At 46.3% G+C, this 26642-nt stretch overlaps 1 protein-coding gene across 2 annotated transcripts in view; it reads right to left on the bottom strand.

Moving 5' to 3' along the window:
* Positions 1-26642, bottom strand: part of NME7 (NME/NM23 family member 7) — a 98048-nt gene that overhangs the window by 27375 nt on the left and 44031 nt on the right. For both annotated transcript variants that reach the window (XM_053916041.1, XM_053916042.1), the window contains 3 exons: positions 19956-20020; positions 17182-17250; positions 13958-14059 (listed from right to left, as the gene is read on the bottom strand). In XM_053916041.1, coding sequence (XP_053772016.1) covers positions 13958-14059; positions 17182-17250; positions 19956-20020 — 236 coding nt within the window. The remainder of the gene's footprint in view (positions 1-13957; positions 14060-17181; positions 17251-19955; positions 20021-26642) is intronic.

The following is a 26642-nucleotide window of genomic DNA, read 5'->3' as shown; positions in this document are numbered from 1 at the left end:
TTCTGCCACAAGCATCCTTGTGCGAGGGGTGGGGCAAATGCACGGGGGACTTGTCTGGAATCGCAGGGCACACGCACATTTGATTTCACTGAGCACTCTTCTTACGTGGTCGTAACGTGTGCCCTCAGCCGTCGGGGCACAGAACAGCTACTATTTTCTTCATCGCTGCCGTGAGGATTTGGGCTTCCGTTTATAATCATCTTTTGGGGAAATGTATTGATATTTGGTTTCATTTTTGATTGTAATAAAATATACATCTAGAAAAGGCAAAAATCCTGAAAAACTAAAAGGGAAAAGCCATCAGATCCCCGGCGATCATTCCCCCTGTTTCCTGACAGGACCTGCCTCGTGGCTCCTGGGAGATGCCTGCCCCTCCCCCTCCTGGGACTCCACAGTGGAACTGTCCTCACGCACAGTCCCCTCCCTTGATGCAGCCGAAACGGGCATCCGATACAGAACAGCAACACAAAGCACCAGCGTGCAATTTTCATCGAATACCATAAATGATTGTAAAAAAATTATCGCATGTGTGAGGGAGGGGGTTGGACAGCCTCCCAAACCCGACCAGGTGGCCACATGCGCGCCCCACTGCCACCTGGCCTGCTTGGTCATTGCCCAGCTCATCACAAGCCCTGAAGGGCCCGCTCAGGTGACCCTGAAGCAGGAGGAAGTCTGGCCTAGACATTGACCTCTAAAGCTATGACGTGGGAAAATGCACTAAGTAGAATGGTCATTAGCAAAATGCTGAACACAAGGAAGAGAAAGTTTATGTAATTATTCTGCTGCTACGAGCATTAAAAAGAATATTATTGTTTATTAAATGACAGGTCTATCAGGCTGATGAATACAGGGTTCGGCAGAAGTGGGGCCTGCTTGAGTAGGGTGGGCAGGGCAATAATATGGGTGTAATAATGTATAGTTTTCATTTGAACATTTCACCTAAAATATCACATGGTTTGCTTGAGTGTGATATTGTTATTTTACAGAACTACATGCTTATGATTTTGTAATAAAAGAGTTTGTAATGAAAAAGTGGCATTACTTGTGCCAAACCCTGTGTATCTGGACAAAGAAAACAAATTGTTTCCATAGAAAGCCATTCTGTTTCACTTCTCCACAATACGGGAGAGATGAAAGATTAAAAACGATCCTTCATGTAAGAAATGAATTAAGCTGGGGAGAGATTCATGAAATGTGCTGATTACAGAACTTTTAAGAAAGACAACTTTGTGACCAACTTTTGAATACATCCATAAGATGAGTGGCATGTGGCGGATAATCACACTGGTCATTAGTCTGATTTGGGGAAAGTTCTAAGTGCAGGGACAAAATCTTCCCGAGACCACAGGGGACCCAGACCCCAGGGATACAGACGAGTGGGTGAACCAGTAGAAGAGGAGCCGCCCACTCCAGCCCCAGAGGCCCCCGAACCGCTGAGCAACTAAACAGAAGATGGTGCTGCAGCCACTGGCTGCGCTTCCAGGCAACGAGGGTAGCAGAACTGAAAAAGAAAGGCCGTGTTTCTGGCCATCGCTGGTACTCCTCACGACGAGTCCTGTGATATTAAGAACTACACGCTAAGTCCTCTCCCTGCCTCCTCTGCAGCCTCAAAAACATCTTACCAAAGCTGAGGCTCAAACAGCTTGGCCCGTCTGCAAGCAACTTTGACTTAGTGACCAAGGCCCTTGCGATTTTACGTTCCTGGGAGAGAAGCGACCTCAGAATAACTCCTGACCACAATGAGATAATGAGACACTGGGAGGAACTGGAAGTGGGAAGGAAAACGGAGAAGAGGTGAAAAGGCTACTTTCCGTAAGTCTAAGGACCTTCTAGAACCTATGATAGGACTCGGAAAAGGAACTGCAGAATTAAACTCGACTACTTGTGGGTCAGTCTCACGGAACGAGCTGTCAGAGAATTCACAGGGAATGCCCTTTACTAAAATCGTTCACCTAGGAGGACTCATTAAAGCATCTGGCTTGTGAACTTGGACTTCTCTTCAGCATTTGGCCCTCCAAGTGACCACTCCCTTACTCTAGGAGCTGCCCCTTTACTCGGCCCACGTGACGCCAGGGGCCAGGTCCCTCCTCCTCAGACTCCTGTGCTTTCCTCTCCCGCCCCCAGGGTTCCCTCTGTGCCGTCTGCCCAGAGCTGGCTCTCCCTGGACGATCTCACCCACTCTCAGTCACGCAGCCAGTCCTCCGTCCGGCGTCCCAAGCTGGAAAGCTCCCTTGCCTCACCAGCGACACCTGGTCGTCCCTCAGGACTCTCACCCTGCCCCAACAACTCTCATTACGTTCCCCCCAAACGCCCTCCTCCTCGATTGCCTCTCCCCATGAATTACACCACCTGTCACCCACGTTGTCTAGGCCAAGAGTGTGGGAGCCACCCCAAGGCCCCTGTCTCTCGGCCTCAGGGCCCTCCTCCAGCCCGGCATCAGGCCCACTTCTCCAGCACAGCAGCCTTCCTCTCCTTCCACATCTACACCGACCGCCACGGCTCACCCTCCCATCTCGTTCAGGTCGGAGTGGTCTCCTACCAGGCCCCTTGCCTCCATCCCCGGAAATTGGCCCCACCTACTTGTTTACACATCTGTCTTAGTCTTGCAGTCCGGAAATCCCGTGAGGGCAAGGGCTGGGGCCTCTGTACACGCAGCGCACAGACAGCTTGTGGAAGACTCGCTGCGTGACAGTGATGAGGACGACTGTGTGCGACAGTAAACAAACCAGAGCAGTGGCTAACGTGCCCGCACTTGTGTACGTCATTAGATGCACCTCTTGGTCGCCAGGTCCAGGGCCCTTCGGCTGCATTTCCTTCCTCAGATGTGCCTGCAAGTGACTTGCTCTGGACCTTGGCTGAGGGTAGCATCACTGCTTCATCGCGGATACGAAACACCGCGGGGAGAAGACGGGCGGGGAGAAGACGGGTGACGTGGGAGCAACCCGCCTAGTGGCACTAGACCCCTAAGGCGGTGCCTGTGAGTGAGAACTGAGACACAGCCAAGCCCCCGCAGGCTACCGAACCCCCTGGTGACCGTCCGCCATGTAGGGCAGACAGACTGGCTCTCAACAGGAGAGGTCACATGAGACTAAGTGACCTGGCATCACATGTGTTGAATTTATTTCCTATTTTAAAAGTATGTCCTCCTCTATACCTCTCGGATGCAATAACTCACATTCTCACGTACTATAACCCTCAGGCAAGGTCCTCATTTACAAAGGACCGGGTAAATTCCGTGCAGCACAGTGCAAAGTCAAGCGTATTTTCTTGGAGAGACATATATGTGTGTGCATATATACGTATATGTACATATATATTTTAAAGCACTCATCTGTGTATAGAATATACTGAATTGTTCTATTAATGAGAACATTTAATAAGTGAGAATACCCTATTGTCTAGATAATTCAAGGTTAAAGTTGTTACCTTCAAAAGTATCTAATTTTCCTTCCCCAAGCTTTTATTGTAGGAAGCTATTTTTTCTCATCTTTCATCTTTATAAGTAATAGCTCCTTTAAAAATAAAAACCTTCTTTCCTTCAGGAGTTATATTCTAAAAGGTAACTTTATCCTCCCCCCAAATTCATTCTCTCTGCCTAATAGAACGGTAAACGATGACTTTCCCCTGGAAACACACTTTCCCTCATTGAAACCCACTCTGTTTCCTCAGCCGTTCTCTTCCAGACTCTCTGATCTGCGCTGTCCCCGCCAAAGCCGCATCCAGAACGCATTACCGAGATTCCACTTTCTCTCACACTGTTGGGCTGCAGCCATTTATAAAGACTAATGATAACTTTGGACTTCAACTAGCCTGTATGATTAAGCACTTTAGGAAACCACAGAAAAAGTAATTTCAAACCTGGCACTCGGCAGTAGTTGGAACGGACGTGGGCCGCCCCCGGCCCTGGCCTTCTGCCCGGGCCTCAGACACAAGTCCCCAGGAGATGACCTTCCCTTGCCACCCCTGCCCACTGCCATTTCCCTCGTGCTGTTTAATTCATTTCTCATTACATTGCCTGTTTTTATAAACTGCCTTAAATTTTCACTGAAAATGGGAAATTTAAGATTAATAAATGAATATATTAATGGCCTTGTTGTAGGTTTTTAAGAAATATACAGTTAAGTTATAATACAAGTATATGTATGTCAACAGATATCCTGATATTATAGTGATATGTGACTGAGCACATCCTTAAACAATGAACTTTTAAAGATCACAAAGCCGCCAATTCGTGTGCTACATAGCTCCCTTTGTGAAAGGTTGAGTTCCTTTGATCAAAGGATTTAAATCCACACAACGTACGACCATTTGCTCTAGTTAGTTAACAAGCCACATCGAAAGGCGTCCTTGACTGAAAGCGGGGTGGAACGTGGGCTTGTATATATAATTCAGCCACTTTCAAAATGCAGTCATTTATGTATGGGATTCTGCTTCTAAGACGTGATAAAGGCTGGCTTTTAAACACAACGGATGAGCAGCTGCCCAGGTTCTCCAGCCCGAGCACTCCAAGGAAGAGCAGAAACAGGTGCCCGGCTCCCCTTTTCTTGTTTGCTCTGCGGCTGCGGTGACTCAGCGTACAGCGTGTTTACCAGATAAAACTCTGTTAAGTGTGGAAGTGTGACTTCCCAGAGAGGTCACTGCTCCGCAAGCGGCCCTTCATCTCAGGTACAGCTCTGGCGCGAGTGTTTCAGGCGCTGTGGGCGCGGCACAGCATGTCTGTCGGGTGGGATGAGCCTGCATCAGGGCCGTGACTGGGCTGTGCAGTGGGCACCGGCAGGCCTGCCGGTAAGCGCGGCTCCTGCAGTGCCCACCAATCACTGTGTCCTCGGGCTGAGTGTCCCACATGAGACAAAACTCCTATGGATGTTAATGCACTTCAGGGACTGACTGAGGTCTTGCTATTTGAAGGAAATAATTTTACAGAGGAAACCGTGTAATTGCTGAAGTCACAGACTGGTAAACCCCGTCTTGTAGTTTTAGAAAGAAAATGACAAAACAAATTATAAATGAATAAACATCATTTGTCTCCTGACCCAGCAACTTCACCTGCAGGAACTTACTCTAAGATAGTAATAAAAAACTCGTGCGAACATTTACTGTTCGAATCTGTCTTCCTCAACGTCCTCGTACACAGAATTTTTGAAAAATCAACAGTAGAGGAGCAATTAACCAACCCACATGCTGGAATACTATGCAGCTTTTAATAACCACGCTACAGAAGTATAGTTAATACATGAGAAAGAGTGCAACATATTTTTAATTAAATAAGGATACTGCAAAAAGTAAACATTTCATGGTCTTGTTTTTATGATATGCATTAAAAAAAACCATTTTGGTTTGAGGCCGAAATGTTAGTTAGCAGTGCTTATTTCTGGGAAGTAGAGAAACTTGCTTGTTTTGTTGGGTCTTGGTTCTCCTCCATAATTTTCCTTATTTTTTGTTTGTTTGCTTTTTGGGGGTGTGAGGGTGGGGGTAATACATGAACTAATTCAGTAATTAGAAAGAAAACAATGACAATTAAGTTAAAATGCTCCATTTCACTACTGCAGAACAGAGAGGTCCGCAGGGTTAGTTCACCTGCTCTCACCGGCGAGGAGCCGAACTGAAGCGGACTTGGGACCGTGGGGAGGGGCTGGTGAGGAAGGACAGTTCCTACCAAAACCCCCCAAATAAGAGCCCTACTGGGGTACTTTAATACTGGCAGTCCGAGTTAGAAGTACGCACCATCTCCTAGGGTTACCTTTAAAGCCTTCGCTACGTGGGGAAACAAGGGGGTCAGAATCTGCCCGGGAATGAGGAGCTTCTATTGCCCCCGAAGCCTGGGAGCTCCGATGCGTTGTTTGTTGATCATTCTAAGTGGCCCACCTTTGAGTCTCATCAAAAAAGGGAAGGACAAGATTGTACAGGGTTTACAGCACGTGTATGCGCAATTCTTGTCCCTTAAATGGGATACGCATAGAATTTGAGTTTCCTTAAAGCTTGGTGTCCCAAATAAGGGCAAAAGTTAGAAAAAGACTGGATAATTCAGATGACTGGAAAGTGCTATAAAGACTTATGCTTTTAAGCCTAAATCTAGTGAAGCCAAAAGTAGAAGTTATTCACACAGAATCTCATCTAGTCTCATAACTACTGAAATGAATAAGCAAAAGTCCATTGATCAGAAAAAGAAATGAGGAAAAACAAAAACGACACCCTACACCTCCCATTATTCACAGAAATTGACTTAAATCTGTGTTCACTTTTCAGTGCTGTTTTTATATTGTAGACAAATGAGGCATTTAATACAATTTAAATCTTTTGTCCTTTTTTGGGAGGGTTGTTGTTGAAACAAACAGCATCCTCAAGAGACAGCTGCGGGACGTCTGCCGGAGCCTTGGCCTGGAAGTGCGGTCTGTGGACCGTCTGTGCCGCATCGCCCGAGTTTGTCATAAATGCAGAGTTCCAGCCCCCGCCAACACTGATGGACGTATCATGTAGATTCGACAAGGTGCCAGGGCTTTCCCATGTTCATGGAAGTTGAAGGAGTTCTGTGTTAGTGTTTTTCCGGCACTGGAGACACCTGAAAGGTGTAATCGGTAACTAGACCAGGGGGTGGGGACAGTCATGAAGGGCAAATCGAATACGAGGGGCACACGCCAACTGCTGGTGTAGACAACCGACGGTGCGGGGCTTGACGGAAGGCACAGTCGCTCCAGGGTGGGGCAGCGAGTGTGGTCCTCAGGACGGAAGGTGGAGACCGAGAGAGACTGGGGGGTGGCGAGCTCACCCTCCCCTGCATGAGTTTACTCTCCAGCAGTGCCGCACATCCGACAACGCCGGGGCGCTGAGGAGTGAGTGCGGTCAGGAGAGGAGGCTGCCTGAGCAGAGCGCACGGTCAGGAAGCAGAGCTCTGGAGGCCACGGAGGGAGGAGTCTCGAGAGAGCACCCGGTGTATTCTGGGCTGGGTGGCCTGCTGTGAGTGAGGGCGGGCTGTTCGCCCCACTTCCATGCACTTTACTTCTTATATTACATGTTACATTTGGGCTTTCCCTAAAATGCAGGGAAACCTGTTTGGGGAGCACCACTGAAAGGAATTCTGTTGGAAAGAAGAGATTTTTTAAAGTATCATATAAAAAATCAATTACTGTGAGTTAATATTTTTGTTATACTTTAAGTGCTTTCAAAAGACCGTGCCTGACCTTACTACAGAGGAGCAGTGACAATCGTCCTGCTGTCTTGTGCCACCAATCGAAACTCAACAAACAACGATGACAGGGTGGCACTGGCCTGCCTGGTGACATTTAAGCGCCCCTGAAATCCCTTTCTTTGGCTTTGGAAGTGGCAGGACTGTCTCACTGAGATATAAATAAAAGGCCTTATTAGCAGCCTCCCGGGCACACTGTGGCTCAGTGCTCTTTGTGCCAGCTGTAACTGATCCTGGGCCCACACCTGGCACTGGGGCCCGGGGCCTCTACCTAGTGACCGACTGGTCAGGTGGCAGGCTCTTTCATGTCCAAAAACGGCAACTTCTCAGGGTCTCATGAAGGCCTAGGAATATTTTCCTCCAACCTGAACACAAAGCCTCCTGCTGTCTCCAGGAACTGCGGTGGGGCTGACCTTTGAAGCTGACGAGCAGCGCGAGTGCACGGGGAGGCAGGGCTGGCGCTGCGGGGGCTGCAGCCTCCAGGGACTTTCCAACATGGGCCGCAGCCCTGGCAGGTGGCTCTGCCCCGTCCCCGAGCTCCCCCTTCTGCCTGGGACGGGCACGTCTGGTTGACTGGAACATGATTACTTTCCAAGGTAGTCTGAGCAAGTGATCTTCACCGTGAACCCAGGGTAAATGGAGAGGGAAACAAAGGTGAAACATCACATGGAGAGACCTTGAAGAAACAGTATCATCTGGGAGAAAACAGTTCCTGCAGCCAAAGGGAGGTGAAAGAATCACTAAGGAGGAATATTTTTTTTAATAAAATGGAAAATACGGGAGAGGGAAACAGGGACTTGAAGGGAAAACTTTCTGCGAGGATCATGCACATACGTGCCCTGGAAATGGGGAAGCCAGCGGAAGGAAGGGGGAAGTTCCGGAAACCAGCTCCATGTCATCTTTTAACATCTGGCAGCTGGGCCAATAACTGCCCCAGACCCTTAAAGTAGAAATGACCCTGAGCGATGTTTTAAGCTATTTACAGCTGAAATGGGGTGTGAAAATCTAATGTTTATTGGTTGTAGAGTCAAGGGGTAGCTGCTGCCATGGAGTAGTGCTTATATTCATGGGAATTCTAATCTTCAGCCAGAGATCAATGAAAACAGTATGTGATCCCCCCCCCATCCAAATTCACAGACTCCTAAGTCTCATTCCTCTGAACTTTGGGGGACTGCAGGCACCAGGGCAGGAATCCCTGCTCTAGGCTCAGGCTGTACCCAAGGGGGAAGGAGAATCTCCAAACCAAGAGCCGCTCCATTCCCTCAGCACCAGAAAGGGGAAGAGAAAACCACCCGACAAAAACAAAACTGGTTTTCCAAACGCCTTTAAGGGCAGAGGATCGCTTTTCCTCTGTCATTACCGGATGGCCTACGAGCAAGCTCCTGTGCTCCACTACGAGGAAGCGCCGGTATCAGGACACTCACTTCCTAACACGGAGGAGCAGCCGTGAGCACAGAGGTCTCGGTGTGCATGCAAAGGTCCCGGGAGGGCGCGTGCCGCCTCAGCAGGCTGGGGTTCAGGAGAAATGATTTGAAATTTAGGGTTATCTTCCCCTCCTCGCTAAAAGGTCAAAGCTCCATTTCAAAGTTCTTTATGGTCTCTTCACGCTCCCCACAGCCCGCTTAGCAAGAATTATGGTTTGGAATCTTCTTATCCTGTCATCTCTAACTTCTGGCAGCAAACTTGGGAAATACTTCCTCCCAGAAGCCCTCTTTGGAGATGCTCGGCTGCCCGCATGATCCAGGACACCGGGTACAGAAACTGGGTGGACTTGATTTAACCCTCGACGTCTCAGTCTTTGACCGTAAATTTTTTTTTCCCCATTTGATACATATGTTCATCACGGAAACTACAGGACCTCACTAGAATTACCGATCCCCTTCCACTGGGACCTAAGCCCCTCGGGCTCAGGGAAGGTGGGTCCTCCACCCTCTCACTGCCCACGCCTAAGAGGACTAGGCACCTGGAGGGTCTGCCAGTGTTCGGTTGCTTGGTGGGTTGGCCGGGGGCCTGAGTGGTTGGGTGAGTGAGTATCTCGGAGAGGAGGAAAGAAATGCCTTGAGTCAAGGTTACTGGGGGCACCTCTGCAGCAAGCGCGGAACCGGCCAGGCCTGCTGAGTTAGATCGGCAGCAGGAGGAACGTCAGTGGAACGGTGCCTGGGATCAGTGATCAGTGCGCTTCTTGAGGAAAGTCCACGTTCACAGTTACACTTAAACTGGCATGGTGGCGGCACCTCCCTGAAGGAGGGGAAGCCGCGGTTCTATTTTAATTTCTGTAGCTCTGAAACTAGGGAGATGGTGTCATTAGAGAGTCAACCAGTATTTCATTTGCATTTTGTGCAAGATTAGATGTGACATGTCAGTAAGTGTCACAATCCCTAGCAAATTTTGGTATTTAATAGGAAGGTTTAAAGGCCAAACCTGGGTACAAGCCCACGCAGCCTCTAAAGATAACCTTTAATGGGCTGGATCGCATTTGTAGGAAATAACACAGTAGTAAAAAGATACCCGCAGAGTTACAGATTTAGGAGAAAAAAATATTAGTTGGTTTTCAACTCAGTGAGGGTTTAAAGAATGTTTTTTTTCAGAGACCATCTGTTTTAGGGTCCTAATCAACTAATTCCACCCACTTCCTCGTCCCCAAAGCTGAAAGGACAAGAAGCACCACCCGCTGGTGCCGGCGGGGTGGCGTACAGCATTTTCGTTTTCACAGAGCCTGAGTTCAGAAAGAGTCTCCAAATTACAAGGAACTGAAGGACCCGAGGAAGGCCCGCTGCGGCCAGACTGCTTTCTCCGAGAACAGGGAAGACCGGCAGGCTCAAGGGCTTCCCACCAAAGACCAAGGCTCCAAATTTCCCGAAAGCTGATCGGTGCTTAAGTGACACGCTTTAAACTCAAAATTGAATGTGGTTTTTTTCTTTCCATTTCTAACTTCTACTTCTGGGAGTAAAAGCAATGTCTCTGTACCCACAATTTAAATCACTAGCTCAGGAAGAACAGTTAAACAATGACTATTAAAGAGGCTTTGGTATTTTAATCACTGTCAGCTGTATTCCTTCCAAAGTTTAACAGCCTGTTCTACCACGAGTTCGTTTATCTAGAGTAGCTGAACGCCTGGTCGCTCACGCCCACACCCGAGTCACCGAGCTGTGCAAGCTCGCCTCCCAGAACGTCCCCCACTTTCCACTGCCGCGTCCAGTGACGGCCACCAGCGCAGCGGCTCCTGGTGTGCAGCCAGACTCACTGTACGCAGGTCCAGGCAATCTCCCACACGCAAGGGACCACACTGTGGTCTTCTGAAACACATTTAGTCACATCGATCCCTCCTTTCAACTTCTGCACGGAACTCCCACGCGCTTGCATCTCACTCACTGGTAGGGGGACACAGCCTGCCCTAAACTCCCTCTCTGGTCGCCTTGCACTGGAAGTGAGGGCCCGTCTGGACTTCTCTGAAGTCCCAGAATGTGCTGGGTTCTCCGCAGCCTTGAGGCTGCCCATGTGGCTGCCCTGTCCCGACGAGAATCCCAGGCATCCCCACACTTCGGCCAACCCCAGGCTGCCTGTTTTCTAAGCCCATGCCCAATCACGAGCCCACTCTACACGAGCGTGGCTGAAACACACACGAACTCGTGTAACCGTTGGTTTAACCGCCACACTCCTCATCAGACTTCCAGTTCCACGAGACAGAGCCAGCGTCAGTCCTCCCAGGCTCGGTACCCGCACCCACAGAGCAGGCGATCATTTCAGCAGAACGGAACAAAATACTCTCAATCCAGCGAGAATGGAGGTGTGAGGGCAGTACTCTGTTCAAGTCAAGTTCATTTCCAGTAAACCCTGAGCCTACCCACAGCAAACCTCTGGAACCTTTGTTCACAGAGGAGACTTTCCTGCATTCTCCATGACGCTGGGAAAAAATATATAAACGATATACAATTATATAACCATATCGACAACACACACATATCTTCATTCCAGAAGTGCATGGCCTGACCCAGAGAGTGTCCCAAAGTTTGCTTCCTAAGCGGAGTGAGAAAATCCCAACGTGAGAAAATGATTCCACATGAGCAGCCTGATTCCCTTGGGGACCGGTGCATCGGCACCCGTCTGAAGGAAACTGCGTTCGCACTTTGCGGCTGCGGTATTCTTTCAGTGGTAGTTTCGGATCCTCTAGAAAAATCATTCTTTTTTTTTTTTTCTTTTCCCTTGGAGGGTTAACAAGTACTGGCTTTTTAATTGCATGGCCTGATAAAATTGTCAGAGATCCAAGTTATTGTTTAAATCGGCTATAATAATCTTTTCTGCGTGTGTGTGTTTGAGAGAGAGGCAGAAAGAGAGAGTGAAATGTATGTCTGTATCTCGTCTTTCTCCTTCCACTGGTAATTTTGCATTTGTCTAAAACCAGTTGTCTCACTTCTTTTCTTTAAATTGAGGTGTAATTGACGTATGACATTACATGAGTTTCGGGTGATTTGATACAATGATCAGCACGGTGAGTCTAGTTAACTTTCATCACCACAGTTACAAATTTCTTTTTGTGATAAGAACTTTTCAAATCTAATCTCCTAGCAACTTTCAAAGACACGATACAATATCATTAACTAGAGTCACCCTGCTGCAGGTGACATCCCCAGGATTTGGGCATTTTTTAGCTAATAGTTTGTACCTTTTGACCATCTTCACCCACTCACCGGCTCCCTCGCCCCCCGCACTGGAAACTCCCAGGCTGTTCTCTGTCTGTGAGTCCGTCTGTTTTTGTCTGTTTTGCTTCTAGACCCCACGTGTCGGGTGCGACCATTGGCCATTTGTCTTTCTGTCTGCCTTAGCACAAGGCCCTCCAGGGCTGACCGTGCTGTCTCACAAACGGCATAATTTCCTCCTCCTTTGTGGCTAAATAACAACTGGCCCCGCCAGGCTGCCCTCCCACCCACGGTGCGCGAGGGGCCCTTTCTCACACCCTCGCCAGCACTTGCTGTTTCTCATCCTTTTGGGAACAGGCATGCTGACAGGTGTGAGGTTTTCTTAGGTTTTGACCGATCTATCCATAATATAAGTAACTATGACATATGCAATACGAAGCAAAGACTCATTTGTATTGTGGCTTTGGGGTCAGTATAGCTCAGTCACTCAGCAAAAGGTTACACATGTCTAGTTTTAAACTGGATAAAGAGAAAAGTACTTCTATATCTACTTTTCAAAAGACGTTTGATTTATACATGCTTTATGCCCCGGTATTATTGGCACCCAGTAGCGTAATAAGACAGCACACTGTGATGATTAAAAGCACGAAATCAGGAACGACAACACACGGGTCTGAATCCCAGTCCTGAGACTCAGTGACTGGAACAACAACCGAGAGAGAGAAACACTTTCATCGTAGGTTAATGTAGTTGAAAAATGTATATGTTACCAGAAGAGGGTACGTAAAATTCCAAAAATCTTACTCGTACATTTGAATTACATCTCCTGCCTTTCTGGGAAAATATCACTGTTGAACCAGTGATGCTATATCTGAATAAAGCTTTGTTTGGCTTGTCACGGAACAATATTATAAAATACTGTTTTATTCTGCACTTTAATGTCAACTGCCTCTCTGTTACTCTTATTAGGTCACATTGTTTTATCTTTTATAATCCCAGAATGAGCTATTATCTTTGTCAAGTTTTGGGGCCTAATGTTACTTAACACCAAAGCAAAAGAAATCTAAGACAAACAGCTACTCTGAAATGCGAGAATTTTCTGGTATGTGCTTGGTACTTGTTCGCGCTAACTGCATCAGACCTTTACAGCCATCTACTCTTCAAGACAAATTATTTTCTTTAGCCGGGAATTTTATTAGGCAGGCATTGCTAATTCTTTTTAAAATTTATGTTTCGCTTATAAATGTCATTCCAACTTAGGAGAAGATGTAGGAGCTACGGTCAACCCCCGTTACTCAGGGAGTCTGCACCTGCGAACTCATGCGCTCACTGAAATTCACACGTAACCCTTCACGTTCGCTGGCATTGGAGGCGCCCAAGCCGCCCGGAGGGGCTGTGAGCACAGCAACCCCCCCGTGTCCCTGTTCTAGCTTTCACTCTACAAGCAGATGACCTGTGTGCAGTCCACTCAGGGCCACATTCCTCTCGTGTCTGTTTACAAGTGACAGGGAAATGGAAGAGAAACCTTAAGTTTTAGTTGGCATTTAAAAATCAGTAGCACCTCCCTCGGCCCCGCCCAGCTGGCCACATCTGCGTGGGGACTTCTGACGGGTATTCTAATGCCACTTCTGCTCCTCAGTCCCTCTCTGAGCCTCGCCACTGAATGTCCACCTGAAGACAGCCCAAGACAACCAACAGGGATCCCAGAGAACATCAAGTGTCACCGAGTCCCACTGCTCGTATTTATTTACGGTCTGGAGTTGGGCCACCATTATCAATAGTCTTCACGCCAAGAGCTTCACACGGCCTCCTTGTGTCAAAGGATAGTTAATACCTGAGGCAGTTTCCACCACTGAGTTCGATGCATTGACTTACCCAGACAGTTCAGCAGGAAGCAACGATACAAGAAAATGCCACAGTAAATGCCTCTGCCCAGTCTAATAAAAGGTCACTTTTTCTTAGAGTATATTACACAAAAAATAAATGATTTTGCAATGCTACTTTGAATAAAAAGTTTTGTCTATTATGTTCATATTTGTATTATTTCTTTTAAAGAGTAAAGTAAAACTATCAAACTGGTCAAGATATTTAGTTAATGAATAAAACAAAATTCATTAAAATTTAAATAACAACTCACAGGATCGGCAGGTCCACAGAATTCTCGAAATGTCCTTGTAGGGTTAGTTTGTTGAACCTCTATCGCTACGCAAGGGCCGGAATACATTTCTGTCACCATCTCCTGCAACATGCAATATAAAGCATTAAAAATTAATACGACTTAACAATCGTTTGCTCCTCTCTTAACTGTACCGCTATTCCACCAGCCTCCCAATGTTAAAGTTACCTTTGACTTCTTCCCCACCTGTGCCCCACATGCCAAGCAGTTGCCAAATTTTGTCCATTTTTCTACGAAAACACCTGTGTTCCCGGCTCTCCGTGCCTACGGCCGCCACCTTCTGAATGCACTGCTTTACCCCTGGGCCCTTGCACTCCCTGAAATGATCTTCTAGCACTGATTCTTGTCAGACACACTCCTGCCCAACACTTGTTTCTAAAGATGTAAATTCCACAGAGTTCCTTCCAAAGACACTTTCAAAAATCATAATGACTTCCAACAACAAGAAATAACAAGGACCAGGTTTACTCTCTCCCACTAAACATCTAGAAACCAGACGATCGATATGAAACCCATGTCTTCAGACATTGATGACAGGGAGCACCGTACTGCCGTCCAAGAGGAGGGAACGAGCAAGGGGAGCCACACCGCCTGCCGCAGCTCACTGCTCCTGGGCGCTTTCCCGAAGGTGGGGCGGGGGAGGAAGCACACAGAGCCCAGCATGCTCTCTGAGCACAGGAGACAAAGGCTGGGCTCGCAGAGGCCAGTGCAGCTTGACTTGGCAGGACGGGACGCTGCAGGGGGTGGGAGCCGTGGGAGAGGGACCCACAGGGATCTGCCGCGAGGCTCACTTGAGTCCTTGGCTACAAAGAGTCTGTAAGTGTAGAGGGTACACCCAAGGCAGAGAAGAAAGTGCTATAAGAAGCAAACATGGAAGGATTCAGAGACAGCACAGAGCTGAGAAGGGCTCGCGCTCCCCCAGTCGTGAGGCCAGCCCTCAGAGGGTACCGGGGCATCAGCACCATCCATGACTTGAGGAAGAAGTTCTTCTGGGGTGTGTGTGGGCTCACCAAGGAGCCAGGGCATTAGGAGCTGAGTGAGGCCAGACCACACAGGGCTGAGGAAGCCATGGTAATGACTTTGCAGGGTTTAGGATACACAGTGCTGAAGTAAAATAAAGATTTTACTTTATTTAGAAGACAATATTTAAATATTGATCTGGACTTGGTCATCATATCCAATAGAAATGTCAGAAGTTAAAGCGGAGGGAGAGGATGTCACAGCATGGTCCCCAGAACCCTGCTCATTAGGGTCCCTAACTGTATCCCCTGAAACACTCTGCTATCTTGCAAAGGTCACGAGTAATTGTTTTTATGGGTAATTATGTGGAGTCTGATTTTCTGTCGCATGCTGCGGAAGTACTGCCTGCACTTAAATGTCAAGAGCCAGCTTCTCTGCAGGGGTAGCAGGAGGCGTGGACCCGCGATCCAAAGAGAGAGGAGTCAATCCGATCGTGCTAATACCTTCTCTTTCGGTGCTGACACCAAACACCATTCAAAACACAGAGATAAAGCACCGCACAGGAAGCAAAGAAAAAAATGTGGAAAAAAGTACTCCGTGAAAAGCACTACATGTTCCTTAAAAAATGGACGCAACCAAATTCTCATGCTTAATTATCTTGTAATTAAGAAATCACCAAAACAAAAAGGGCCCATCTGCCTAACTACAGCCAGCCTCAGACACGTGCACAGAACACTAGTGCCTTCACCCACTGGTGGCAAACTCAGTAGCAAACTCCGTGCTAAGCGACGTTCTACAAGAACGTCACGGAGGTGCAGGCAGGGCTGCCGGCGGACAGGTCCCCACGGGTCTCTTGACCTCGTGCACAATGAAACTATCATACAATGCAAACTGATGAAGGTTGTAGCTTTTAGGAACATTTTTTAAAAGTCAAATGGAACAAAAGAAAGAAGGAAAATGTTACGGAAAAGAAACGGAAAATAGTTGCCACTGATTGAATAAATGAGGTTAAGATAAGAACAGACTTTAAAATCTCTTCCATTTTAAGAGAAGGCGTAACTCTAAGACGAGGAAGCTGAGGAGATGCCTGCTCGGTGAGCTACAGGGAACGAAAGGCCCTCCGGGTCCTCGGCAGAAGGGTGGACTTGACCTGTGTGCCGGATGCTTCATGGTCAGCCCGGACCAGGCGGTGCCAGGAAGACCAGGGCTCCAGCAGTCCTGGATCCCGCGAGCTCTCCTTTCTGAAGGTAGGTTGAAAGGCAAGGGCCTCGGGAAGGGAGGGGACAGAACCTAGTCTCATTGTCAGCGATAGTGAACTTCATGCAAACAGAAAAGCCACAACTCTCTCTAAAACAACTGGCTACTGGGGCTGTGCACCGCACCCGTGTACCTGAGATTACTGGACAAAGAGGGGGCAGAAACTAACCTGATTAAATATCTACCATGTGCTTTTACTTATTTTTTATAGCAACTTAAAAAAAAGATTTTATTTATGTATTTTTAGAGAGAGGGGAAAAGAGGGAGAAAGAGAAAAACATCAATGTGCCTCTCATGCGCCCCCTACTGGGGACTTGGCCGGCAACCCAGGCAGGTGCCCTGACTGGGAACGGAACCAGCAACCCTTTGGTTTGCAGGCCCATGCTCAATCCACTGAGCCACACCAGCCTGGGCTCTCCATGTGTTATTTTAAGGAACTACTTGGCTTACTTGAATCTATTCACTTGTTTTCAACTCCCTGAATGACTCCCTTTCAGTATTTCTCCAGTCTCAGTCTCATTTTCAGACGACCCTGTCAATAAAGTAGACACTTTATCTACTCTGCTTTATACTTCATACTCTATCGGTAAAGCAGGTAAGTACTGCTACAGAGTTCTGCTCTCATGTTAAGAACTAGTCGCTTTTAACTTTCAAAAGCATTTGGGACAGGCTTCCACCCAGAGAATGTTCTAAACATCACAGACAATGTCAAAATGTGTCAATATCCCAGCAAGTGTGTTTTCCTCTCATTCCTGTGGATTTCTGTTTCAGAAATGAAACAGTATCACGTTTTTAAAACCCAGCCAGCGGCTCTCAGGGGTGAGAATGCCTCAGGTACTGGGTGTCATCGGCTGGCAACCGGCAGAGCCCTGGGTGCTTTAAGGAGTACTTCGCTGATTAAAGCTGACACCGAGACCCCCAAGGTATGCGAGACACAAACCAGAGCTTCCCCTGACTTGGACACTCACGTTATACTCAGACACCACTCCTTTATACACCTCGTAGAACTCTTCGACGTTCACTCGGTCCATGTTGAACTGCATTAAAAAAACCAAAAACATAAGTCAACCAAGCAAAGGAAATGAGTCACACTCAGCACTCGACATTTGTGATCTCTTGGACATATATTTTTTTTACTTTCAAATATAAACCTTGTGCCCTTGAGGCAACCTGGGTTGCAGGCCAGGTCCCCAGTATAAGAGGCAACCACACATTGATGTTTCTCTCCCTCTCTTTCTCCTTCCTTCCCCTCTAAAAATAAATAAAATTAAATTAAAAAAAATAAACTTTGCATAAGTTACTAAATACTCCTTGAAGAAGAAAGTGTTGTCAAGGATTAGCTCACCCATAATAAAAATGTGTAACAATTACAGAGTGCTTAATGAATGGAGCACCGTCCTCCGTCCTGCACAGGCAGCCTCTCACGTGCTGGCCAGCTGCTGAGCAGTGTTACAGCCCAGGTTAGAGGAGGCTGAGACGCAGAGGGTCGGCGACCTTGACCAGCTTGTGCTCCGTCTCAGTCCAATCTCACCTACCTGCTCTTACCCAGCACAGGGCGCCTCTCTTGGAATAAAGGCCCAACCCCACACTGTGAAAAAGACATACACAATGCGTGCTGTTCATTGATGAGGTAGTGGCACCGGAAGGAAATATTACTGAAGAAAAGTACTTCAGATTTGCCGAGAGGGCTGAGTACAATCCCTTTCATTCCCAAGCATTCAGAAAAGTGTTCCTAGTTAGTCTGGCTAACAGCAAAGCCCTTACACAAGTCACCTGGAATTCCCACGACTCTTCAAAAAGAGTTGTAAGATAGGCTTACAAGATAAACCTATGAAGGCTCACTCTTGTCCAAGCTGGATTCAAACTAAGTTACAAAGAAAAGTTCACTAAGTTCCAGTGTCTCAAAAACTAAGACCTTAAAATCGCCTCAGAATTTCCAATTTTATTTCCCATTCCACCGAACACACAGCCTATGGTTGCCTGGACTGACGATTACAGAGAAATTTCCGCCTACTCGGACAATAATTCCAATTAGGAGGATTTACTTTTCATAAGCAACGTAACTGTACAAGGAGGGAATTTTGTTTGATTTCAGTTTTTTTAATCCTGTGTTCACACAATCTGCATTATTAATATAACAAAGCAGTGACAGGAAATATAACGTGTTAAATACCTAGTAATTTGCATTGGAAATGCCACCTTCCTTGCAAAGGAAAGTCTTCCATTAGGTAGGGTTATTTCACTGAATCCACTGAAGCAAACGACGACACTCTCATTGCTTGGTTGATACCACTGCAGATAAGACTGCCTGAAAGTTGGCCAAGGTCCCACACCCAGAAAGCAGCTGACCCGTGATCCAGAAATAGATCTTTCTGGCCCCCAAAATCAAGGACTGTGACTATCACTGAATCGCCGTGCCTCCCTCACAGGTTCAATTCACCTCTTTAGCATTCTGCTTGCTGTCCCTGAGCACCCATTACGGCCAACCGCTGAGCTAGGCCAGAGGTCGATCTAGCTACACCTAGATGAATGTCTAGAGCTAAAATTTCCACCGTGATTTTTTTTTTTCCCAGCAGGCTTAGGTCCATTGCCAAGCTGCTACTTTGAGAAAGTCTTAGCTCACAATTTCTTTACAGTCCCAGGCAAGATTCTTCAAATATCAACTTTTCCATCCATCTCCATGTTTTGCCTGAAGACTTTGCAAATCTCTCCAAATTCTGACCGTTTTTGGCTTACGGGCCTTCCCACCAATCTGGGACACAAAGCAGGTGGAACCTCACTCAGCACCTGACCTGGGCTCTTAGGTGATCCTGAGCCTGCTTTTCGGAGTAAGAGGACACGAGTTAGATTGGTAATAAAGTTCCTAGCTCCAGAGTCAGCACTGCACTGCCCTAACAGCACACACTTGCCGGCCCTCAAACACTGTAAATCCCATGTCACATACCTCATCCCTCTAACAACTTGTACCCAATTTCCTGTCACATACTCTGGTCGGGGGGCACAAAGGCACGAGCCCCACAGGAGTGGGTGCTGTTTCTTCAATGAATGCTTTCCCAGGAACGCGTCGGGGCAGTTCGCCCACATAGGGGCTGAAATGTCGCAACTCCAAAAAAGATGCTGGAGGGAAAATCCAGGAGCCAGAAAAAGGCCCGGGTCAGGGGAAAAGCTGAAATGATTCTCTTCCCTCCTTCTCAATCACAAATCTAGGCAACAGAAAATTCATTATAACTACTTAGCTTAATTCTACTGTTTAAGAAGATTTTATTTATTTATTTGTAGAGGGAGGGGAACTTAGGGAGAAAGAGAAACATCGATTGGTTGCCTCTCACACTCCCCAAATTGAGGACCTGGCTCACAACCCAGGCCTGTGCCCTGACTGGGAATCGAACAGCAGCCTTTTGGTTTGCAGGCTGGCTAGCTTAATTCTATTTTTCATTTTCAAAAACTAAATACATTGTTTTAGTCCATATTTGCAAGCAAAGTTCCAAGAATCATATAAAGCTACCATATAAGCTTTGATAAATTAGGAGTACTATTTGAATATTAGTTCTCTCAGTGAAAGATTATAATGGGTCAAATAATTTCAAAAACATTTTTGATTATAAGACTATCAAGTTCAGTAACTGTATTTCTTTTGTATTTTGATGCATTCAGCACACAGAGAAAATTCAATGTCAAACACTTTTAAATCTTACGCAGAAAAGCCTCCTCAGTGGGTTGTAACTTGTGTCAGACTACGTACCATCTGCATAGCTGAGATTTCAAAGCCCGCGTCTCGGATTGCGATCAGGATCTTCCCCAGCAGCCCTGAAAATGCAGAACGAACGGGTGAACGGTGCAGAGCTCCTGAGCCAGTCCAGTGCCTTAGAAACATAAGCTTCCTACATCAAATTACTTTACTTTGCTTACACTCTATATGAAGAAATAGCATATTTCTGCAAGGAAAACTAAATCCTTAATATCGAGAGTATTATATTGTTATTTGACTTACTTAGTAAGTGACTCAGGAATTCCAATGCTGATCCTGAAGATTAAGAAACATTTAAGATACTATTTGCCTACAGGGCTCTGAACTTTAGCGATATAGAGAATATGAAAATCAAACAATTAAAATTAATATTACAAAAAATAAAATTCCAAAGTACTAAATACATAAAGGATGCAAAGGAAGAGTTTGAAAGAGAAATAATCAAATTATAATTGAAGAGGTAGGCACAAGCGTCACACAAATCTGGGGGAAAGCGAGCATGTTCTCACAGAAATAAGAAGTCAAAAAAGAAAAAAAATGCTGAAAAGGAAGAGAAACGTAACCCAGACAGATGAAGACCCTGGGGAGCAGCGTGAGCGATTTGGTCTTGGGGTCTGTGAACTCTGCAAGTCGGGGACTGATTTTGAGATGCCATTCATTTTCTGTAAAAACATTCTAAGTTTTGTTTTAAGTCAAATCGAATTCTGTCTCACACACTCACACACACACACACACACACACACCATTTTCTGGATGCTCACCTAAACCCCAGTAAGCCTCAGTGGCTGAGTGTGCATCTTCATCTAGCAGTTACTGCGACTGCGGCCAAGCAGTGCTATTTTCACTGCAACGGCTGAGGGAGGACAACAAATGATAGGCCTATTTCTCAAAGGATACATTTGTAACCAAGTGAAAGCCGGATAACAACACAGCCACTCAAAACGAGGACTCCTCTTTCCTCCAAAGGGAAACCCTGCCGAAGGGGGCACAGACTGCTGATGCAGTCCCGCCTGCGGTTCCCTGGAGCCCTCCGTCTGAGGGTAGGGGGGTTCACCTAAAACTACGAATGTTCCTATCACTTGACATAACGATTCCATTTCTTGAATTATTCTAAGGTTAAATGTTTGCAATGATTTATATAGGAAAATGCTAACCACAAAATCATAAAAATTAAAAAAAATTCTAATGAAACAAGAAAAGGTTAGATTAAAAGCAGCACATTCTTACAGCTGCCTGTTATTCAGACTTCAAAATTATGTTTTCAAAAATTATTTAATTGCACAGAAAAATCAAACTACAATGTTAGGTTAGAAAAGGTAGATATAAACTTACATCGGTAAGATAATTCCAACTGCAATTAATTTTATGAAACTAGTATTAGTATCACTGGTATTACTCTAATACCAAAGCCAGACAATACAAAAAGTAAAAATACAAATCAATAACCCTCATGAATACAGATGCAAAAATCCTTAACAGAATATTAGCAAATAGAATTCAGCAATATATGACAAGAACGATACACCATGACAAAGTGAGGTGCATTTCAGGGGTGCAGACCTGGTTCATTGTTTTAAAAAATCAGTCAGTATAAACTGCTACACGAAAAGGCTAAGATAAATCAAAATAACCCTGATGCAGAAACAATTTGGAAAAAATTCAAAACCTGTTCATGATCAAAAAAGTCTCAAACGTTAAAAGGAATAGAAGGGAACTTCCTGAACTTCATTAAGACCATCTACCAATAACAATCATCATCATCATCATCATCATCACTATTACAGCTCACACTGTGCCTCATGGGGAAAGGCAAGCTGCCCGTTGGCATGTTCTCATTCAGGCTGGGGCTGGAAGTTGAAGCCAGGGCAGTAAGAGGGGGAGGGCAGGGCAGGGGCAGGAGAGGAAACAGAAAACGCCACAGACCAGGGAGGAAGAAATCGAGCCGTCTCTATCGCATATGGCATGACTGTCCATGTGGAAGATCCTTAAAAACTACAAGAACTCTGGAAGTAGTAACTGGTGTCAGTAGCCGCAGGATACAAGCTCCATATCTACAGATCAGCTGCACATCCATCTACTAGTGTGCACGTGTGAGCGCTGAAACTGAACCCACAGTACCATCCACGATCCCTCGGACAGGAAACCTTGCTGGGCGTAAATCTAACGACACAGCCCCGGACTCGGGCGTGGAAACGACAGGCTGCTGGCGAGCAGCCCTGAACGCACGGAGAGTCAGGCGGTGTGTGTGGCCTGGAAGACTTAGCACAGTAAGGATGTCGGCTCTTCAGAGACTGACAATATATGTAGCGTAATTCCTATCAAAATCCCAGCGTGAAATTTTGTAGATGTAGATGAGATTATTTTTAAATTATGCGGAAAAGTAACTAGAATGTCTAAAACAATTCAAAGCCAATTTCTAAAAAACCAAGTAGCAAGTAGGAGGAATCAATCTACCCATTTCCTGACTTAGCTACAGCAGTCCAGACCGTGTGGTACTTGGCTGAGCAACAGACACATGGATCGATGGAACAGATGAGAAAACCCAGGAACAGCCACACAAGTAGGCCCAACCGATTTCTGACAAAGGTGCAGAAGCAACTCAATGGAGGAGCGAGCTGGGCCTTTCAACGAAGCCGGTGACAGAGCCATTCCAGGAAGTGAGGAGGAAGTGCGGCCTCTGACAGGGCAGCCACCTGCCAGAGGCGAGTCCACACCAACGTGGGGGAGCAGCCGGTCTGCTCCCTGGGGCGCATGGCGTGTGCTGGCCATGTTACTTTATGCGGTCCCCACAGCAGCCCTGAGAGGGAAGCACCACTGTCATCCGCGCTCTGCAGACATTGACACTCGAGGCACAAATGACATGCCCTGACAACTGGCAAGTGGCAGAGGTACGTTTTAGACCCAATTCCACGTGCCCCCAGAATCTGAGGTCACCTCACGATAAATTAGCCAGAACCTTTAACTGCCTTGGGCATGTCATTCCATTGAACAAGTCGTGCCCGTGGAAGAAGTTCGGCACATGCCACCTCGAGATATGTTGCTGCGGTATGTGGGCGACTTGGAGCTAAAGGCACCGCACAAAGAGCAAATACGAGAAAAACACTCCGATCTTCCTTCTTTGTCCTAAAAGCAAGCAATGGAACCCCACGTGAAAGACGTCCTCCCTAACCCAGGCAGCAAGCAGCAACCTTACCCTCACGGACGAGAAATGAGACAGAGAGACTTCTACACAGCCAGACCCCGGTGGAATAGTTCTTACCACCTTCGGTCTCTCCGCACAGGTTAGTCATTTTTCCACAGTTGGCCCAGTTGCCTCGCTTTGTTCGACTTACTATAAAAGGCAAGTAGGTTTTCCCCATTTCCATGGGTCTTCATTCCTCACAAAGGCTGCTGTGCCACGTGAAACTTCTCATAAATAAATTTGTATGCTTTTCTCCTCTTGATCTACCATACGTCAATTTAATTCTCAGGCCACCCCCCACCCCCTAAATTCTAAGAGGTAAAAATAAAAGTTGACCTCCCTTACAGCCTGGCATAAATATACATTATTATATGCGTGCAACTTATATTTTCTGATCTTCTTAATGTACACTACAAAATCAGTAACAGAGAATACAGAATGCATATCTAGCAAATTTTGAACCATTCAGATCTTCACCCGATGTACTGACTATTTAGAGTTTAAGGTTCCCTCCTTCTTACCATTTTATGCTTATCAAATTTGAAGGAAAACACAGGAAATGATCATCGTTTTACCATCTACTAGTGATTCTAAGAAACTGTTTTCCAGAGAGAAAAATCATTAAAAGTTAAGTCCTTAACAGAGCAGATGGTCAATATTCTTCAAAATTATGACAAAATAGATTTTCAAGGTTAAAAATCTAGTAGTTATAATCTTTTTACAAGTCTCTATGTCAAAAATACTTCCTGCAGAAATAACTTATCTTGATGTCAAGGTCTTTCTTGGAGTCTTAATATCTTCCCTTGATACCATAACATCTGTACAGTGACCCGAACAGCTGAAAAAAACCGCACAGCCAAGAAACCCAGCCTTAACTCTGGAAAAACTAAATCAGAACGAAACAAATGAAAAACTCCTTTACCGTGAATGTTAAACTTACTCCTTGCGAGAGTCAGATATAAATAGATGGAAACAAAACCCTACTCAGAAATCAGAGCCCGTGAAAAGAGCACTCTGGTGAGCAAAACAACTGAGGATACGTAACTCTGAAGCGGCCGCCAGGCCATCACACGAGAAACTCACCGTAACCTGGCAGAGACAGTAAACAGCGGGGGTAAGAAACGGAGCTGAGAAATGGAACAATGTCAGCCCAGAAGTCTCACGTGCTGTTTGGTAAAAACCTATATGAGAATTTTTAACCCTGATATAGTGCAGAGAGCATGAACTAACAAAACTGATAGGTGAGAAGATACGTTTAATATTAACCATCAATTTAAATCAAATTGGAGAAATTTGATTTCTTTTAAAGTGTAAATCTAGTGAAAAAGAAATAAAAGGTATTTTAGTTAAAAAAAATAGGGCTGGGGTGTATTTAAAATGTGTTAATGTTGAGACAAATCAAAGCTAGAGATTACAGGCACTTAGATTAATTTTCAATGCCAAAATACAAAAGAAATCACAGGCATTGCTAAATTCAACAGAAGGAATTTAATACTAATCCTGGCAAAATGCATAACCAATAACCGTAAGCATCAAAACCAGGTGGACAAGCTGTTTCCCAGACAGCTGCGTGCACCCAGGCAATCCCACTTCACGGATGACCATCCAGGAATTTCAACAGATGAAAAGGTAAACCCACAGATCAGATCGCTGCAAAGGCCTGCGCTTGTCCGCCGTCTAGTGAGCAAATTATTGTCCGATCACACTGAATCACCTGCAGACGAGAGCTTTGGAGTCAGCAGAACCGTTAAACGGAGGTCTTCAAGGATCTCAAACTCCCCCATCAGCCAAGCACAAAATCCATTCCAGGGGCAAACAGGCTTACAAAAGACAGACCCGGTTCATCGAGCAGCATCGCTGAATCTCCACTTCCGCCACCCACCTGGACCTGAAATATGCCTCTTTCCTTACCAACACCCTAACAAGCACAGATTCCATAAATTCCTCAAAAGGCAATTAAGGGTAACCAACACAGCTTTACAGATGTACCCACACGGTAACTCCACATATTAAAATTTACTGTAGTGTCGTTAAGTGAGTAGCAAATAGTCGAGGCAGCTTCCACACCAGTGCAGGACAGGAGAGGACACCCACAGGATCTGAAACCCCTAGGAAAATGCAGTCAAGAGTCTCCTCCTCACTGGGAAGACAAGGACAGGCTCAGCAGAGCACAAGAAGCCAAGATCAGCTAGTGCAGTGGAAATAAGATCACGAATTTAAAACAAAGACAGTCCACGGGAAACAAAAACAAAGTAGAGGGTGGAGGAGACCGGCCAGAGACTGAACATTCTGGAATATCAGGCACACGGGTTGTCAGAAGTCCCAAGTCACTGCCGGCTTATTCCCGAAAACCAGGCTTCACACAGTCGGAGGAACGGTGAGCTCACACACCGCAGGGCCCTGGGAGGGTGAGACCCTCCCGAATCTTAAAGGAGGCCAGGGAGGGTGGCGCAAGCCAAGTCCCCTCAGAAGCAGACTTCGCGTCTCTAGAATTTCGTGAGCATAATTATGTAAGTGCTCTGCGTGCTGTAACCCATTCGTGGAGGTCTGTTGGTTTTATAGGCAAACACGGAAATAAAAAAAGACTGGGAAAGTAATTCAAAACCATAGATCCATGAACTCCAACATCAGCAAAACAAAGAAAATAAAGCTTTTCCCTTTTTTCAAATTATTTGTCTTTTTTTTGTAAAAAAAAACAACCAAACCTATAAAGAGAGTCTCAAAGGTAGTGTTTTGCAATTTTTTAATAGGTACATTGATTTTTGTTTACTCCAGCTATTCAAGGTCACAGTTACCCACAAATTGCAGCCCCTGATTTCATGAACACTGTTTCTTCTCTGGGTTTTAATGGCTCTGATATCCCCAGCTGACAAGACCTACACTGCCCTTCACAGATGGGCTTCAAAACAGACAGGATGCGGCTGCGCGACCCACAGACTCTCTCACTGTTGCTCCCCCAGCCTGCTGGAAGCTCGCCCTGGGACGCGACTCCGGTTTCTTCTCTCCCCAGCCTGGTCTACGTGGGGGTACTCCGCTGTCCGGCCATCCTCGAGGTGTGGGCCCTGCACAGGCAGTGCCAGCGTGACCTGGGAACTTGCTGGAGGTGCACGTGGATGGACTCAGACGCTCTGCAGGCGGGGCCGGGTCCACACTCTGCAGTGGGGCGCACACTGACGTCTGAGAACTATGACAGCGAGCCAGCGAGGTCTGAGGACGACAGAGCAGGGGCCGCTGCCCCAGCCATGAGAAAGGCTAATGTCGCCTGAAAAGCCTACGATTTCCACTTCCAATCGCATTGTTCCTTATGCCATTACTTCGAACAAGAAAATCAAGTGTGCGAAATTCTTCACTCTTGAATTTTTGTCTTAATTGTCTCTACCCTACCCTCTATCATTTAATTTTTAAGGCCATTCTTCACTGGAAAACATGCACAATGGAAGGAATGTGTGTGTGGTGAAAGTCAGTCTCCCCCCAGCCCAGAGGGAGTCTCTGTCCTTGTT

The sequence above is a fragment of the Desmodus rotundus genome, chromosome 12 (assembly GCF_022682495.2).
Source record: "Desmodus rotundus isolate HL8 chromosome 12, HLdesRot8A.1, whole genome shotgun sequence".
NCBI classification, from domain to species: domain Eukaryota; kingdom Metazoa; phylum Chordata; class Mammalia; order Chiroptera; family Phyllostomidae; genus Desmodus; species Desmodus rotundus.
Note: the sequence above shows the minus strand (reverse complement) of the source record. Positions and strands in the feature narration are given on the sequence as shown.